The sequence below is a fragment of the Oenanthe melanoleuca genome, chromosome 4, assembly GCF_029582105.1.
Source record: "Oenanthe melanoleuca isolate GR-GAL-2019-014 chromosome 4, OMel1.0, whole genome shotgun sequence".
NCBI classification, from domain to species: Eukaryota; Metazoa; Chordata; class Aves; order Passeriformes; family Muscicapidae; genus Oenanthe; species Oenanthe melanoleuca.
In genome coordinates, this window is record NC_079337.1 from 44,923,728 (window position 1) to 44,943,194 (window position 19,467).

Here is a 19,467-nt window from a genome sequence, read left to right on the forward strand (position 1 = left end):
CTGTAAGAGTTTTAAATTCTGGCTAACTCCACATTAAATTAAGTAATATTGAAAACCTTAAGGGCTCATTTAACTCTGTTTATGTATGTGTTTAGGATTTCCCCTAAACATCTTGTGCCTACTTCCTCATCTGATACAACATTTTGATAACCCAACTCAGTTTTGTAAAGAAACAGCTGACAGGATAGCAAAGGTATGTGGCATGATGCTTGGAGAAGTGTCCAGGAGGATATGTATACCAGTATTGTCTCTGTATTTTTTGGGGGTCCCTTATATAGTACTTTTATGTGGTTCTAATAGTGATACACAGGTAACTGTAAGAGGTCATATTTTAAAGATGTGATCCAGTCTAATTTCTGTAGCTGGACCTTGTATCAACCACTGAGTTCTTCTGTCAATGAAAAAACTCATTTAGCTCATTCTGTAAAATTTAGATTTTGAGAACAAATTTTCTTACTATTGATATAAATTGCTTTTTCTTACTTGTCTGATTTTTCCATTTGTAATTTTGGATGTCAACCTAATCACATTTTAAGCATGTTATCTCATTTTCTCATGAGAAGAAAGTGGTTCTTACTGGTAGACAGAGAAGAAAAGGTTGTATGTTCTTTCTAATTCTTATAGACAGTGAAATACACCTTGAAATGTTTCTGATCTGTAGTGGCTGTTAAAGCAGTACATGGTGCACAGCAGCTTTTGTCAGCCAGGACAGTGTTGCACTGGCCTGACAGAGTCTTTGTTTTAAGGAAGAATGTGAGAAGGGGAATAGGAAAGAGCTGTCTGGCACAGGACATACAGTCACACCTCTGGCTGCCCAAGCTGTGGCACATGAACCGCTAAGCTCTGCACAGGCTGACTGAGAGAGTATGTGCCTGATGCAAGTGCAGAAATTATTGCTGCCCTTAAATACTTGGATTACTCGAGTGGGGGATATTGGTTAGTCATACCAAATGTATGATGAGTAGATAAACTTGGAACATGGATGCCACAGTGCCAAAATTCAACAGAAACTGTAGGTCATGCTTGTGTGATTGGTTTGATCTCACTTACTAGAAAATAACTGAAGTGAAATCTTGGAAATGAAATCTTGGAGTGAAATCTGGGAGAAGTGCATAATGACTCATGAATGCTTGGATTTAAAAAAAAATACTTCTAATATAATTAAATATGGTTTTGCTTTTCAGGTTTGTGCAGAGGAGAAGTCACCAACTCTTGCCAATCTGGCTCATATGATGAGTTTATACAGTACACACAGTTATTCCAGAGACTGTTCTAACTGGATTAATGTAGTGTGTAGATACTTGCATGATTCTTTCTCAGATGCCACATTTAACCTCATAACTTACCTTGCAGAGGTAAATTTTTACTAGAAGTATCTGTTGATAATTCATTGCCAATTCCTAATTTCTCATGTTTCTGAATATTGAGGGGAATAAAGCATATATTTTCTAGCAGGAAAATATTACTAAAATGTTCTAGGATGTAGAAATGGAATGACTGCTGCCATTTTGGAGTGCAAATAATTTATATATACCTTGAAATTATAATCCCTCTAATGAAAGATCTCCTTTTGTGAGAGTGGTGTTTGGCAGTAGATGTTTATATTCTGTACTACATGAATATACACTGCCTTGGCTATAGCAAAAAAAACTTAATGCAAATTTTAAGAGACTGTCTTTAGTAAGGTACACGTCTTTATCACAACTTTAAAAATAAATTGTGAAGTTCGGTTGTAAGTAGTGCATAATGTAGAAAATTATAATTTAAATTATAGAAATCAGTGTATTATTCTTCCAGCCATTTTTACAGGAAAGCTGTTAATTACTTTGCATGAAAAGCTTATAGAGCTTATGCTTGAAGTATATCCCTTCAAACTGATGGAGACATTTTTAAAAATTTGTTCATTCTTACAAATGACTTTATATGTACCTATTTTGTTTGTAAAACTGCATTTACCAACCTTCTTTAAGGTGTTACTGTAATTGTTTTTCATTTAATTTCAAGATTTTGTATTAGTATGAACACATTTATTTAGTGAAAAGTGTTTTACTATTAGGTGCTTTTCATCTGTGCTAAAAATATGCCAAAATTCAGGGAAAAAAATGAATTAGGATAAAAATCACTGTGCTGATGCATTACTGTTTTTTAGTGCTAAAGCAAAAGTTTGAAAAACAGGAAGAGGTACATTTAAGTTTCTTGAAGGGAAAAATAAATGTGTCTAGAAATTAGCTATATTTTAATGTTTTCTTTCACTTTTTGCTACCATTAAAAGCCCTAAATAAATTTTGTATTTTAAAAAACTTTTTTCAGCTGTTAGAGAAAGGCTTGTCCAGTATGCAACAGTCCTTGCTGCAGATCATATACAGTCTTCTGAGTCATATTGACCTATCCACAGCTCCAGTGAAGCAGTTTAATTTGGAAATCATAAAAGTTATTGGTAAATATGTTCAGGTAGGTACTCAGAAGAACTGTAAAAGCCTGTTTGCTCATTATCAAAATTACACTTATATTTTGGGGGAATTTATTTCAGATATAAAAATAGTTGCTTGTAGTCAGATTCCATAGGGGTTTATTTTTCCTATGTACTTAATTCACTAGATACTTTTGTATTTTTTTCAATGTGATTTGCATCTGGTGGAACAAGTTATCTGGGTGAATGTGTATCTATTTACAGATTTATGCACCTCATCATATATAGTTAGAGAAGATGATCCTTCAGCTATTAAAATACAAGGAAATGTTTACTGCTAAGCTGCATAAATGTTTTATTTATGTGTATATGTTTTATAAAGAAAATTTTACGGTTAAATGAATTTTTGAATCACTCTCAGTAATATATCTGTGAGGAACTTAAAGGTTCACCATAACAAAATTGAGTACATTTTTTTTTAAAGAATAGTCCCCAAAAGATGAACCACAGTGTTTTGCCCAAGGTAATTTAAGCCTTTGTACTCAAACCACAAATTTACTTAAAATCTATTTCACAGAAGAAAATCTAGCATCATACTGAAAGATTTTATAAAAATGCCTAGAGCATAAAACCATTTCAGTGCACAACATTCTCTTCTTTTTTCTCTGAATTCCATTATTGCCAAATGTATTTCAGTCAAATGGTTTAATCATAATTAACCAGGAAAAGTCATGTTCCCTGGATGTTTTGTTATTGATGGATATGTACTTTAGATATTGTGCTCCTGTCAGAGTGCATTAGGCAAAATGGAATGATTAGCATTAGTTATAGTTTTTGTGGCCTGGCGGCTTCTTGCTTCATCTCTAACCTCTCTCTGAGCTTTCTATGCAAGTCCACACTACCATGGAATGTAATCTTAATTAGATGTAAGCTGTCAAAAGATGGTACTAGCAAAAAAATATTTCAGACATATTTTTGATAGAATATGTTACTATAAATGACAAAAGATCATAAATAATCATGTTTTGTTAAAATGTGCTTCTACTAAGCTTTGGGTTTCTTCAGTCCTGTGCATTGACAATGGCTGTAAATAAATGTAAGTTGCTACAGGATAGTTCCAGTTTGAGACTCCTTTTTTTATACTTATGATGCACAGAAATTGAGGAGATTATTGAAGATTTGTTATCTGCAAAGAAGCATAAAGCATATACTTCTTAGAAAATTGAAAGGGGTGTTTACTTTTTTTAATGCAATAAAAAATATTTTGACAAACATGCCTTCCTAATTAAAAATAAATAAATAAATAAAAAAGCAGACTTCATGCTGTTTTCAAAAATTGGATGATTTAAGTTTAGGCAGAATCCTTGCATTTCCGGGAGTGTAAATCTTAATCTTTGCACAAAGCTGCTTTTATTTTATGTTTTTCTTCTGATTCTTTCCACAGTGTGTGTAATTGAAACCACTGAATTATTTACATTGCCATAATCATCTTTTTAAGGAAAGTCCACTTGACTCAGGCTCTGCCTCTTATATTCTCACACTTTTTTTTGTAGCTTTTTTTAAGCACCCCATTGGTTTGATACTAAAACCTTTCTAAATGTTTTCACTTCTTTGTTAAAATCTTTTGTATTTCCTCATGTATTTCAAGCAAGGTATAGTTTGGCTTGTTTCAAATTCCATTTACTCTCCCCATAACTGTAAAATAAACATGGCAGGAGGTGGAATAGTTAGAATACTGTAAGTGATACTTAAATGCTCTCAGTTTCTATCTCTTGGGTCACAAAGGGCACACACTTCAGACAGTGATAAAAAATATACCATGGTGTAACTGCAGGGGTGGAGGAACATGGACCATGGTCTGGTTTGTGGCTGGCCCACTGACCTGGAGCTACTGAGCCTGTTTGGCTGGACCTGACGACACACCATGGCATGACCTGATACCTTGCCACTGCTTTCCTGGCACTTCAGGGTCTGAAGTTTCCCACCTGTGCTAGCCCCTTCAGTCATGTGTAATAGATCAGAAGTTTTGGGTTGGGGATACTTAGAAAATGCTACTGTACATAAAAATTGCTGTCTTGGTTGAAGGGATTGTTGTGTGATTTGTGTATGTTTTCTTCAGAGTCCATATTGGAAGGAAGCCCTTAATATTTTGAAACTGGTGGTGTCTCGGTCAGCAAGTCTTGTTGTGCCTAATGATATTCCAAAGTCTTATGGAGGTGATGTAGGTTCTCCTGAAATCTCTTTCACGAAAATTTTTAATAATGTCTCCAAGGAGCTACCTGGGAAGACCTTAGATTTTCATTTTGATATATCAGAGGTAATTATTACATTTAGATGCCAATGCGCTTATGACTTGCTGTTACAAACTCAGGCGTTATTTTCTGTTAGCCTTCTACATTAATATGTTTTTAAATAAGTACAGTTTTTAAGAATGGTAGAGATTGAAGTTTTATGTACTTGTAAATGAAAGTCATACTGGAAGATAAATTTCAAATTATTTTATGATGGTTGTTTGCCTTTTCCCCCTTTTGAATATCTGGAGAGTTAATTACTAGAAGTCAGTAATATTATTCTCAAGGGTATCTCAGCTGTGTCAGAGAGCAGACAATGCAGCTGGCTGCTGCTTGCAGCTGAACGTACCAGACTTTCAACAGATGAAGGGCTGTGCATTCAAGGGCTGAGAGGATTAAAACCCTGTACTGCAGAGTTTGGCATAACTTTGTACGGGGGAGGAAATTTGGAGGAGGGATAGGATACAAAATGTAGGAAATTCAGTGTGAGAGGGAGAAAAACCTCCTGTGGTTTAAATTATCACCCTTACCATCAATGATACTCATTCTACACCTGAAAAGGGGAGCATGGCTAAGTGACTGCAGTGTAATGTAGCGATGTGAAAATGGTAGAAACTTTAGAAGTGGCCAGAAGTAAGAGCTGGTTGAAGCTAACACTAGGTAATGATTGGAGATAAAGATGTCTTAGGAGCATTACTTAAATTGATAAGTACATTCACTACTGAAGTTTTAGGGAATGCAGACAATTGAAACAAGATGAATTCCTGCGGAGTTCATTGGATTAGCATTTGCTGTCAAGAGTTGAATTTGATCATTGTTTTTTCAGAAGTGTGTGTGTTTGTGAAGTTGCTGGTCTGTGAAAACAGTTTGTTCTTGTCAGGGAATGATTCTATAGAGAAGCTTTGCATCTTTTAAACTTAGAGCACAGTTGGTTTTAAAGCATGTTTAAAAATATAATTGGATTGCCAGCATAAAAAGTGCATAATTCAAAGCCACACAAGTGGGCAGAATGGCAGCTTGCTGCATAGGGTGCAAGTATTCAGCTTTGTATTCCCAGTGTACCAAGGCTCAGTGGGTTAGACATGGGCTTTATAGAATGCTTACAAACAGACAAAGCCTACATTTCATATAATGTTGAATTCTAAAGTTGAATGTGAAGTCTTTACTAATACAGATTTGAATTTTAAGGAAGTATTTGTTATCTTTGCTAGACACCAATTATTGGGAATAAATATGGTGATCAACACAGCGCAGCTGGTAGGAATGGGAAGCCAAAAGTCATTGCTGTGACCCGGAGCACTTCTTCAACTTCCTCAGGCTCCAATTCAAATGCACTGGTTCCTGTCAGCTGGAAGAGACCACAGCCATCCCAGGTACATTGTGCCTTAAACACTTTATACATGTATTAGAGACAGTGTTTGTATATGTATTAAGAAAAAAATGTATTGAAGTGTTATTTGAAGTCTGCATTATGTCTTAGCAAAGCAGTAAATTAAAAAAAAAAAAAGCTGATACTGGGGAAAAGTAAAAACAATTAAGATTCTTTTTAGAGGATATCAATATGCAGTATGACTAGCTGAAAATGCAAATGTTTTATATTTTTGCCTGCCCCTCCAGCAGCTGCCGTGCTATGTGATTTTCTTTGGTATGTTTTTCAGAGAAGGACTAGGGAGAAATTAATGAATGTGCTTTCTCTGTGTGGTCCAGATTCTGGTCTTCCCAAGAATCCTTCGGTAAGTGGTGATGGTGGTTTGTTTTGGTTTCTGAACTCAACTAGCAGAATGGTATTGCATTTTTAGATGTTGGTGAAGTTATGAACAGTGGATTTGGACAAGCTAGTTTTGGTTCAGCAATTCACAAATCCAATTGAAGGATGAAGAAAGAGGACCAGAAGTAATGGATTACTATTATTTCTCAAGGACTCCAGTGGGCATGGTTGTCTTGAATTCAATTCAAGAGAATTGAACTAAATCTCTTTCTAGTCCATTACTTTTGAGAGATGCTTTTGCGAGAAGGGGTAGCAGTAGCTGAGGACTGCAAGGGTGTTGGTGCTGTATTGAAAATATCGTAGAATCCATTGAAAATAACCAGTGGATCATATACCTTGGAACATGGTTACTTATGGGAACATCTTAACTGTTGAGTAAAAATAGGTTGATGGCTTCTGTATAAAGAAACCCACTGGCATATTATGCTTGATGGTAGTGATGACATTGGCAGCTTTTAAATTAAAGTGGATAGCCTACCTTTGTTATCTAGAATATATTTTTTATTGTAGGATAGAAGTTCTTCCCTGGGAAAAATATTTGTAGGAGAAGGATCTTGAATCTAGTGGAACAAGCTAAAATAAATAAAAATAGATGCCTGAAGGCTGAAACCAACGAGATGTAAAAAGTGTATGGAAAGAAACAGAGTTATTGTCATTTGTGAAGGTTGTAAAGGCCACAGTAGCCCAATATTGGAACCCTCTTAAAGGTGTACAGTCCTTCCACAGAAGTTAGTACCTGAAAACAATATGGTCTGTGTCATGTGGATGGTTATTATGATGGCTTTTTTTTGTTCTTAACTTTGACTGATATTGTGGTTATGAAAATGAAGTTTGGGTGGTATATTTTTCTCTCTATTTATACCTTTGTAACTCTTAGTTACATTAAGGAGAGAATGATACCACTAATGTAAAGATGTAGTTTGAAATGCGGCTAGTCTTGAAGCAGTGTTATCAATATAGGGGTAGACATGCTGGCTGCCACTAATTCCATTAAGTGGCAGGAAGCATAGCTGACTTTTGGAGTTACAGAAATTGGAAGTTCTTACTTCTGTTTTTACCTATATCTGCAGGTTGTATTTTCTTCTAATGAAGACTTGGAAGTTGGAGATCAACAAACTAGTCTAATTTCAGCAACAGAAGAGGTGATTCAAGAGGAGGAAGTGGCTGTAGAAGACAATACCAGTGAACAACAATTTGGAGTTTTTAAAGACTTTGACTTTTTAGATGTTGAATTGGAAGATGCAGAGGTGAGACCTTGGGGTTTCTTCTGTGTGTTTCCATTTGAGAGCATTTTAAAAATAAGGTTGTGTTGGTGCAATTCTAAGGAATTGGCAGCCCTGCTGGCTAATCCACTTCAGAAGAATTTATGACATGATGGAGTTTAGATAGGGAAACCTGGGCCAAAAACTTTGCAGGGTTAAGTTGTTGCAAATTACTGGCTGGTTCTGGGGGGAAGAGTTGAGGTTTTTTTGGAGGGATTTAGGTGACTTTATCTGAAAATGAAGTGATATGACAGTGTAAGCCAATGTCAGCCTGAACACCTGGGTATCATGCAGGAGAAAACTCTATTATGGAACAGTGTGTTAAGAAAATAGCATAATCATTGTTTCTGATACATTTCTGGATTTTGAGAATTTGCTGAAAGGCTTTTAAAGTAACAATCTGTATACACTATCTCATTATATATAATTGACTTACTCTCTATAATTGCTTGCTTTAACTTCTACATTATATCTGGTATATTGCAGTTCTTATATTTCCTTTACTTCTCCTTCTGTCAAAACGAGAGATGGGAGGTAAAACAAAATTAAGTATTGAAAAATAGTAAAAGCTCTGTTAACAACTGTTACTTGTTTCAGATCAATAAAAAGCTTCAGACCAGAATTTGCTGAAGCTTAAAAGTATGACTATAAAAGGACCGGGAAGGAAAAAGTTAAATGCTTTGTAGTTTCTTGCGGTGGTTTTGTTACAGTCTATGCAAAATATTGAATTAGTAATGGAGATCCTTTCTGGTCATGAGTCCACAAACTACTAAGAATACCTACCTATCAAAACACAGATTGTTCTTCTCTTGATTTATCTAGACCTCTTTACAGGGTTTCCCCCCTAATTCTTTAGTTTTATCTCACTTGCCTCCTGCTTGCTGTGTATGACTTCACTTCAGCCAGTATTTGCACCTTCTAGGAAAAGTACAGGCTCATTATGGTCTGTTGCATAGATGTAACCACATACTATTTAGATACCATTTCCTAAATGGAAAACAAGCAGTCAAACAGTTCAGAATTGAGGCTCAGTAGTATCAAAACATTATTTTAACACTAGACAGGACTTTGCAGATAGGATTGCAAAATTTGAAAACTTCGCTAGATGAAGTTAATGTTTAACTTCATTTTCTGTGCAATTTTAGTTAGCAGATCATAATTAAGAAAAGACAGTTTCTTTTATTACTTGCTTGAATGCAACATGTAGTGCTGTACTAGAGAAAAAAAAATAAGACCATGGATAGTGCAGATTTAGGGTGTTATATATAAATCATGCACCTAATATAAGAGCTTTGGCTTATTTTTTCACCAAAAAGTGTAGAATGTTCTTTATTGCTAATAATTAAATGTCAACAGCATGAACTTGGGCTTTTGCATTAACATCTGAGTAATATCCAGATTAAACTTAAGTGCTTCAGCCCACAGTAGTAGTACTTTGTTGTACTTGAAATTATTTTGCTTTGTTATAACTTTTCATCCTCTTTTGAGGAAAAGAAATCACTAAGAGAGAAAGGGATTACAAAATGTTTAGTTTGCATATTTATTGAGTCATGATGACTTCTTAAGTCACCACAAGAGATACTCTGTTAAGGCATTTTTGGAAACATGTTTGGGGCTAAATGTGGTGTTTTAGTAACTGTAGACTGGTGAAATGAACTTCACCATGTTTTCAGTATTGCTTAGCTGAGTTGTTGAAGGTTGATGAAGTGCCTGAGAAAATCAAAGATCATTATTGTACTCATGAATTAAAATAATAGTGTTTTTAACATATGGATGTCACGTAGTATGATGGATATTTGAAACCTTAATATCTCAACTTGAAAATGCACAAAGATAATGGAACTAGCTATTGGTGTTTGAGGTGCACTTCATAAAACTCACACAAAGTATCTGGTAAAACAGTTAGTGACAACGTCATCTTTTCTACACCCTGTATATAATTATTGTTGATAGTGTTTTGTCAGTTGGATGTGGTCAGTATAGATTCATGTGTGTTAGTTAAAGAACTTCATCAATGTTTGTTGGAACAGTTGCTTTACATGTTACACTAGAGAAAATGTATCATGAGCATGCTGATTTTATTGTTTTGTCGTCAGTTTGGTTTTTTTTTGTTTTTTTTTAATTTCATTAGAAAGAGACATTATTTTAAATACTAGCTTTTTGACTAAAGCTTTTTTCCAGAGCTTGAATCAGTCTTTTACTGTTGGCAAATCCTATGTAATAAAACATTTTTCCCTGGTTCTAGAGTATCTTTAAGTGTTTGTCCTCGTTCTTTCTAATTATATGTGTTTTCCTTTTTGCTAACCAGGAGCTGCAGGTAAGTTGCAGCCTGGTGCCCTGGCTTGTTCATCTGTTGTTGTCTGTGATGTGTTTGTACTTTCTAGTCAGATTATAAAATCAGTACTGATATAGTTCTAGATTACATTTTGAGTTACTTTCCAAGAAGATATTCAAAAGATTTCTACTTCCTTTGCCATAGATTTTATTGACAAGGATTTAACAAGGTACTTAAAATTTTAATAAAACTAAAGGGCTGATTGAAACTCTGTTCATGACGCATACAGTACTCGTGTTATCACTGTCTCATTTGTGTACTAACCTAATTATGTATGAAACTCATACATACCATATATGTGCAAACTTTTTTATTACAGGGTGAAAGCATGGACAACTTCAACTGGGGCGTTCGCAGGCGCTCTCTTGACAGTATTGACAAAGGAGACACACCATCCCTTCAGGAGTGTCAGTACTCTGGTAGCACACCCAGCTTGAATTTGACCAACCAGGAGGATACTGATGAGTCTTCAGAAGAAGAAGCAGCACTGACTGCAAGTCAGATACTGTCTCGTTCGCAGATGGTAGGTTATTTTTCTGTGGAAGAAATCCGAGAAGGAAAAAAGTTACTTTACCACATTGGTACATAATTTATAATTTTCAATTTATAATTTATCATTTATCATTTATAATTTTGAATTTATAATTTTATTACTCTATTTCTTTTTTAGTTTCTTTACTTACTGCATTTTTTTTAAATATAAGCACAAAATTGCATCAGTTATATATAAAGTGTGTATCTTTATGGATTTCTAGATCAAAAAGACACCCCAAGTGCAAAATAAGATCAAGAGTATTAAGTGGTCATATGGGGGTCTAAGTTGTGTTTAAACACAGAAATTGCTATTTTAATTCTGGATTTTGAAGCCTGTGTACATATAACTTGGGAAAATCAAGAATGCTGGCCCCTCAAAAGTCTCTCTCTGCATTACATAAATGAAATTAAGAAAAAGTTGTCTTGATGGGAAGCAGCTTGATGCATATGTTGCTTTTCAGACTTTAGGCAAAGCTTAATTAAGTAATTAATTAAGTATTAATGTTGCTACCAAAAAAAGCTCTGCTTTTCAGTGGTTTCAGTCTAGCAAAAAGAACTTCTAAAACAAGAAAGAAAATAATTTTCCTTAAAGGAAAAAGTTCTTTTTGAAGTGAAATGTTGCAGAAATGCATGTGATGCTTGTAATAGTTCTAGTGTAAAGCTGTGAAATTCATAATATGTGAATGAATTCAAATAGCTAACAGTACTGAAACAGTCTATTTCAAAACTAATGTATTCTTTACCTGCAGATTTTGTTTCCTTTGAAGAATTGTGTTTTTTTCTTTTCTGTCTTAGTTAATCAGTGATTCTGCCATAGATGAAACAGTGTCAGATCATGCTGGTTTATCACTTCAGTCTCAAGATTCCACTAGCAGTGTGGGAACAGAAGAGGTGCTTCAAATCAGAACTGAGACCCCAAGTTTGGAGGCTTCTTCTCTAGATAACTCTAGCAACCAGCTGCCTGAGGTGGGGAGAAATGTGGGCTGGTGCATGGCTGATTTGAGCTCCTTCTAGTTTTAGCAGCAACTTTGGCTTTCTTTTCAACTGAATTTTCATCTGTTACACTGATTAGTTGATTTGCTTTTAATATTTCTAACCTGTTGGCATGTTCTTACAAAATGTTCCTTCAGCATGGAGACTACTTGGATGGACTGAGGGAACTTACCACAGGTTAAAAATATTCTTGAAGGGCTGATCATGATCATTTCATGGTGCAGAATGAAACAGGCTAATATTCAAAATGCTTTTACTTGATATGGTCGAAATCCTTCTTGAGCGACATTTTCTTTCAAATACTTTTTTATTTCCCTTCCCCTGTCCCCCCTTGTTTTGTTTTTTGCTTTCTTTGGGTTGTGATTGGTGCTATATGGGAATAAAACCTCAGGCCAGCTGTGTTAGCAGTTGGTTCCATTAAATAATCCTTTAGAAAGGACTACAGATGCTAGTGGTATGCTTTTTTGGAAAGGCCCATGTGGACTGAGACAGATTTCAAGCTAATGGCCGCCTGCAAATCTGTGAGTACTTCAGTTTATTGTGTTTTCAAATGTTTGAATAATTTAAAATTTAAAAAGACACCCTAATTTAAAACAAACTCTCATCTGCTACGATTTTTCTCCAAGTGGCTTGGTTTAGGTGGACATTTATCTCTTCATTTAAAATTATTTATGCTACTGGCAATCTTATTTTTATTTGCATCACGTTAGCTAATCCCATCTTTAACTATACATCCAGAAAATTAAGCCATTCCCATGTGTATTGGACTAACCAGTGAGTGCGCTGTTGTCACTTAAGAATGAGTATTCAGCCAACCTGGTTTAATCAATCTACTGACTAGTAGTGACTGGGCTAGTTCAAGTTTTTAAAGGCTCTAGTTTATCTGTTTGCTGCTAGAAAAATTGCTCTTACTAACAGGCAGACCACAGAAATAGCTAATATTTCATGAAGAAAACTGTAAGAACAGGAGTATAATAAAGGGAGAGTGGCTGATTTCCTGTGCTAAAATCTTCACCTTTTAAAGGTGTAATATTGTGACGCTCATAAAGTGCTTTCCCCTACAAATTTTCATATTTTCCCATTATGATTATCTATGTGCTTTTTTTAAAAAGTGTTTCATTACACTGCTGTTGATATATTGTCCCAGCTGTTGCAGAACAGCTGTGCTTCGATTGTCAAAACAAATTGTTGCCACTTCTTGTGTTCATCTACAGCATGCATTTTTGATCCAATAGAATTTTGTTTGAGGAAGGACACTTAATCTGGTTGAACATTTTGCACGCAAGATAGGTGCTTTATGTTAAGATTTCAGAAGCAAGAAATCTATAAGATGGAATTTTATAGAATGAAATTCACCACAATAAAACTTTTGCCTTCTCCATTGCTGGCATGTGGCACATCCTCAGCTGTAACTAATTTTTACATTTTCATAGTTCTTTTGCAGCTACCTTCATAAAATAACTATACGGGTATAATACAGGTGAAAACATTCACACAAAAGAGCACTATTGTAATTTTAAAATCTTGAAAACCTGTAAACTGGGCTGTAAAATAATTCCATGACTAGGCATCATTTGGAACATATTGCTGCATATAAAAAAAAATACTGCAAGTGCATGCAAATTCGTTCACTAGATATGATGTGTTCCAGGTTTATTTAGTGCTTGTTAGAATGTGAGACTTGGACAAATACATAGGTTTCTTCAAGCACAATTCTAACACTCAAAGTTATTAGTCTACAAGACTTAGCTGTCTGGTTGGATTTTGTTGCTCAAAAAGAGAGCTGGCTTTATGCCTTTTACTAGAATGAGCTTGAAAATGGGCACACTATTGACTCCTCTTGAAATATTTATGAAGCCAGTAAAACTGATTTTGTTCTGAATACTTATACTGTACAACTTGTATCATAGAGCAGTTGTTTTTTTCCTGTGCTCCTGTACTTTATATATAAAACTCTTTCAGCACAAGCATTTCATTATATGCTGTCAGTTATCAAAATGCTTTTAATATAATTAAGTATATATCAAAGTTTATGTAAGACAATATGGGAAAAATTGAAGCCATTTTTCACAAACAGTACTGTGCTGGTTGGATGAATTGAGTTCCTTGTGTGTCTCATAGGGATGCTGTATTTAAATTAATAGTTTACTTAAATGTATTTGGCTGATTCCCAGAAAATGTAAAAAAGATATTTCACATTCCACTTCAGATTTTACTGTCTATCTGAGAAGAATAATTTTGTTCAAAAATAAGTTTTACAAGCTTATGTATATGAAAGTTTCTGACTAAAATTATTCTCTATTTTACTCACTTGCACTGTAGATTAGTGAGGGAAAGGTTTACTAGAAATAATTCTCTTATGTTTCTGTGGCATATATAAATCACCTTTTTAAAATACTTAAGGAATATTCATACTGGTGGTAATGTCCAATGACACGCTGAAAAAAAAAATCAGGAGTCATGGCACTATGAAGGCTTAAACTTGGCGGTAAATTTATTAACTAATAATAAGCATATTTTCAAAAAATGTATCTTTGGTATGTACATTTACCAGTCATGATCTGTGCAACTCTGTATCCTATATTAACATCTATAACAGAAATAGACCATTGGTTCAATCCAAATTATTTTGTTGAGGTTTTGTGAAAGTGTCCTGCATTCCCATGTACCTCAGCTGCTCAGTAGGACAAAATGACTCTTGTGAAAAGAAATTCGAGATCTTACTTTAACAAAAGAGGCATAAGAAGTGATTTCACTAACTGTGTCAAATGGCAGCGATGTCACATTGAGGAGTACCATAGTCAAAGTGAGATTTGGTAAGGATCACTGTGAAAGAAAATTACATGGCTCTGCTTAAAGCTGAATTGTCTTTTCTAATATGTGTACAGTTATTTGATCTCTTTCAACTGATGAAAACCATGAAATTATGTGTATACTTAGAGGCTGTCCAAAGGTTCCTTTGGAAGTATTGGATATGCCAGTGGAGGAAGACTGGCATACTAAGAATGAAAATATGTGATAATTTGTGCCTTTAGGAAATAGCAAGTGTTATTTATGTTCCACAGAGGAATCCAATATAAAGGTTTCAAATTAATTTATCATAAATTAACTGAATCTTAATTCATCTGTTCAATATAGTGATGTTAATGAATATAATAATGCTAATGGAGGAAGGGAGAAAGGGTCATTCTAATATTACCTGCCTGAGTTTAATTATCCTCTCTCTGTAATTGCCTGTTAATGAAAGCTTACATTTAGAGATTCAGGGTAAAACAATTAAAGATGCCCATATTAGCGGTAATGGCAAAATAATAAAAACAGTGCAATGTCTCTTTCCCACTGCTTATCTATTACACTGTTGCTAAGTACTTATGCTTCAGAAATTTGTTAAAATGGAGAGTAGAAAGAACAAGAAATATTCTGGTACTTGCTCTGGACTCCAAAAGCAAGCGCAATGCAGTTATTTTAATCCTTACCTAGAAAAGTAAAATGTGAAGTCTTGGATTTGTTTGATTTCACTAAGATTGAGGCTGTTTGCATATTTTTCTATCAGTATTCTCTAACAGATTTAATTAAATGTATTTGAGAAATTGTATTTGCTCTAAATAAGTCACATTCTAGGATATTAATGTTTACCAGATGTTTATAAGCATTGCAAATAGGATGTCTGTCTTTGCCCAAGTAAAACTCTGTGAATGAGCCAAAGACCTGAAAGTAAATATTTGTAAATAATCTTTTATAACTGTTACTTTACCATAGTAAAAACTGATAAGAATACATAGGCCCTGACAGTAATACTAATAAATGGATGTGTGATTCACAGGAAGGCAGTTCAGCAGTAAGGGATGAGCAGGTTAGCACTGCTAGTGAAGACACTGGGTCGTACCTACTGCATGAGCAGCAAGACTGTCTGGCCTGCCACGAATCTCTGGAGCTGGAAGAGACCCCAGAGCTGGTAGAGGCAGCAGCTCCTGAAAGCTATTCTGAATCTGTCTGTGAAGAGGATGTCACTCTTGCTTTGAAAGAGCTGGATGAGAGATGTGAAGAAGAAGAAGCTGACTTCTCTGGTTTGTCTAGGTAAGATTAATACTTGTTATAAGGAACAGAAATTACATGTTATTACATGTTATCAGTATCAAACTGGCTTTTCTATGGTATGGAGATTTCCATTAATGTCCATAATATGACAATATAAAACGGTGGTTTGCATATGTGAAATAATAGTTGATCGGTTTTGCCATTATAGCAACTAAACCCAGTACTTTTTTCAGCAATTGTTTCTGGTACAAGGAAAATAGTTGTGCAGGAAAATATGAGAATTCTTGAATAAAAGAAATTAGCACTTTTCTTCACCATCAGTAGGACAGAAATGTGAAAAATCAGCTGCAAACAGTATAACAGAGTAAAGCTCTTCAACTGCTCTGACATAGCAGCACCAAAAGACATGAAAAAAACGGGGAAAAGTTGGGTTTTTTTTTAATCAAAGCTCCTGTAGAAGTCAGGTCAGTTTGTCTTTGGATTTGCTCAAGGGTTATTTTCATTATCAAGGTTCATAATTCTCCTGTATATTTCTAAGATATTTTAAACTAAAACAACTTTTTTTTTTTTTGTTTTAATATGGAGAACAAAAATAACTATTGAAAGGAAAAGTTAAAGTTCATCCTAGCTGGTTGAGTTGGATTTAAAGTGAAACTCTTAAGTCCCCTGGAAGTAACAGTCTAAGAAAGAAGGAAAAGGAACAAGAAATGCCAAACAAACAAATAAAACCCACAAACCAAAACAAAAAAAATCCAAATTGTTCATAGGCTTGTTCATATTTAAAATTTGTTCAGAAGTTTAAATTGAATAATAGAGAGACTTGGTATATATAAGAACATAGACTTGACATCTCTTCTTTCAGAGAGATCTCTTAAGGAGGCTTTTTCAGAAAAGAGCAGAACAGGAGATATAAAAGAAGCTGGTTGAGAAGGTTTTACTAGGAGAGAGACAGAGAAACTTGACTCTTGTGATTCCATACATGACCTACTGCACTAGGCCTTGTGAGAATTCAAGGCTGGTACCAGTTAAGAGCAGTTTAGTTCCAAATTTGAAACTGAACAATCCCTCATGTTTTATTTTATTTACAGTAAGCAAGCAAATGAAAAAAATCTCATAGCTCTAGTCTAAAGAGTGACAGAGGTGATAGGGTTGGTATGCTAGTTAGGAAATATTTGAAAATCTTTTTTGATGCTTTGCTTAGAGATGATAATCAAAAGGAATTTGTCTTAGCTTTTGAGATTTGTGCTACTAAAATGAAGATGTCTAAAACCGGCACCCATACTTCTTGTTTAGGACATGTTTTAAGTCTTGTTTAAGATGTACTTAGTGCTGCTGTGAATGAGGCAGTTGTCATGGAGAAAAACTGTATGTGACTTAAAAGATTATTTTAATAAATTATCTGTGTACTTGGAATCCTTTGATGCCTAATGGCAACTATGGCAGCAGACTCCTCTGTGAACAAAGGCCCATTAAATTGATTGCCCATAAAAATGAAAGTGTTTCGATCTATCTCCATTTGCTTATGTTACTTAAGACAGTTATGAAGCACTATTACATTGCTAAATGAGCTCTTGTGCTTTCCTTAAGGAAGGCTAAAACTTGTTACAGATATTGGTGGACCATCTGTTCAGATCAATAAAAATTTGAAGAACGGTATATTACTTCAGTCATTGGAGGGAAGAAAAAAAAGCCTGTTTCTAAGTGGTGTACATATATATAGTGCTGTATATACCTATATATAACCTCCAGATAGCTCTTTGTAGTTCTGTGTAGAACTGACATGCAGTAGTAAATTTTGGAGAGTATAAGCAACTTTTATTGTATTGCAGTAGCAACACTTTTTGATTGTTTACTCTTTTCTTGACTCATAGTTACCTTAATTGATCTGTTATTTATTTTACAAAATGCTGTTTTGTATCCAGAATTCTTGGTTTTTTCCTTTGTGCCAAAATGAAGGTGTTTTTTTCCTAAAGAGTTTGCTGAGGAGGTAATTTCTGTTATTTATTGCTTGTAGCCAAGATGAAGAAGAACAGGATGGTTTCCCAGAAGTGCAGACTTCCCCTCCTCCTTCCCCATTTCTTTCTGCCATATTGGCAGCTTTCCAGCCAGTGTCCTATGATGATGAAGAGCAAGCCTGGCGCTGCCACGTCAATCAAATGCTATCAGATACAGATGGATCTTGTGCTGTCTATACATTTCATGTCTTCTCAAGGTTGTTTCAGGTCAGTGAATTCTCTATGTATGTTTGCTCATCTGAAATGCTTTACTCCTGCTTCTGAAACTATTCTTCCCCTTGAAGCTGCAAAAGCCCCAAGATTATGGTGGCAAGAAGCTTTAGAAAGCAAAATAAAAGCACGCCAGAAAAACTCATTGCTAAAGTAATGTTACACTGTCATATTCTATTTTTCCATAGGATATCCTGTATTCATTGCCTTGGAGTGAACTTGCTCAGAAAACAAACAAAAATTGAGAAAAGCTCAAAAAAATCAGTTCAGTGTTTCTTGCAAGCTCTTAGTCTGGGTTATGTCTCTTCTTTTATTTTCTGAACATCCCTCAGGTTCTTGATGATTACAGAATTAATGTCTTTCTCCTGTTTTGGTTTGTTGTTGTTTTTTTTTTTTTTTTTTTTTTTTTTGGGAGTCATTATTTTGGATCACAGCATGACAAATATTAATGAATTTATCTTGCATCTGTCTTGTGAGAAAAAGGTTTCTTTCTGCAGAGAAGTAATTGAAACACCAGGAGATCCACTAGAGCTGGATGTTTCAAATGCCTCTCTTTAACTATATTTACCTCATAGATCAGCTCTCCCAACACAAAATGCCTATGGCTTAATTTTTCTGGTTTCCCCTATATGTAGAGGATGAGTTTTTTACATTTTGAAAGTAATGATTTTTTGCAAATTCCTGTGGGGTAGAATAAGTATAATTAATTAATTTTATGTACAGGCAATGTGCCAAATGAGCTAAGAGAATATTCAGGACAAGATATCATGGCTCCAGCCCTTTCTTGTATCTCTGTTATTAATTTTACTTGCTGTTTGGCATATAATAAATTTCTCAGTGAAAGTCCCACACTAGCACATATTTTATCCCATGTGTATGGGTAGTAACTTAAATGTGAAAAATTCATACTCTGCGTTTCCCATGGAATAATTTGTTTGCACATCTATACCCATTTTCAATCTTATGGTGAGCTATGTTGCACTGTGGCCATGAAATTTGTTACAGTTTGTAGATTTTTGCCTTTTTACTTCATCTAGACATCAGGGATTTGGGTTATCCCTATTATACCAAAGCTTAACTGCAGTTGGTTTTTACACATTCATTCATTTCCTGAAAGTAGTAAAACAAGAGCTCACATTGCCTTGTGTTCATTAATGAGGGAGCTAGGAACAAGGATGAAACTTGGCTTAACAGATGTAAAGTTGGATAATCTGCACAGTAGTGTTCAAGCATGAGCAAATAATGTTCCTGAGGAGTTGTTATTGGGTACAAATAAGGGTTAAAGTGATCAAATTATACCTGGGAGGCCTTATTTGACTGGACCTTTCCATTTTGCCTTCTGGCTCTTTCCTGTGTATAACTTTGCAGCTGTCTGTATAGTCTTTATACAGTTTTATTCTACATGTAACTTCCAGGATTAATGAAATAGTACATAGCAGAGTGCAGTGTTATATTAGGCTAAGCTGACAGTCTGTATAATCAAACATGATAAACTTAGGACTGATTTTTGAAGAAAGTAGAAACCCTGCAGGAGGCAGTTTTGGATACAGTTTGTGCTACGCAGGTCGCATACTGACTCATAAAACTCTCTGATCTTCTGCAGCACAAACA

At 34.8% G+C, this 19,467-nt stretch overlaps 1 protein-coding gene across 9 annotated transcripts in view; it reads left to right on the forward strand.

The window, feature by feature from the left end:
* Window positions 1–19,467, forward strand: part of FRYL (FRY like transcription coactivator) — a 165,290-nt gene that overhangs the window by 130,802 nt on the left and 15,021 nt on the right. For all 9 annotated transcript variants that reach the window (XM_056490339.1, XM_056490336.1, XM_056490337.1 and 6 more), the window contains 11 exons: window positions 96–193; window positions 1,185–1,355; window positions 2,311–2,451; window positions 4,530–4,727; window positions 5,913–6,074; window positions 6,360–6,434; window positions 7,540–7,716; window positions 10,386–10,589; window positions 11,396–11,566; window positions 15,417–15,670; window positions 17,646–17,853. In XM_056490339.1, the coding sequence (XP_056346314.1) occupies window positions 96–193; window positions 1,185–1,355; window positions 2,311–2,451; window positions 4,530–4,727; window positions 5,913–6,074; window positions 6,360–6,434; window positions 7,540–7,716; window positions 10,386–10,589; window positions 11,396–11,566; window positions 15,417–15,670; window positions 17,646–17,853 (1,859 nt within the window). The remainder of the gene's footprint in view (window positions 1–95; window positions 194–1,184; window positions 1,356–2,310; window positions 2,452–4,529; window positions 4,728–5,912; window positions 6,075–6,359; window positions 6,435–7,539; window positions 7,717–10,385; window positions 10,590–11,395; window positions 11,567–15,416; window positions 15,671–17,645; window positions 17,854–19,467) is intronic.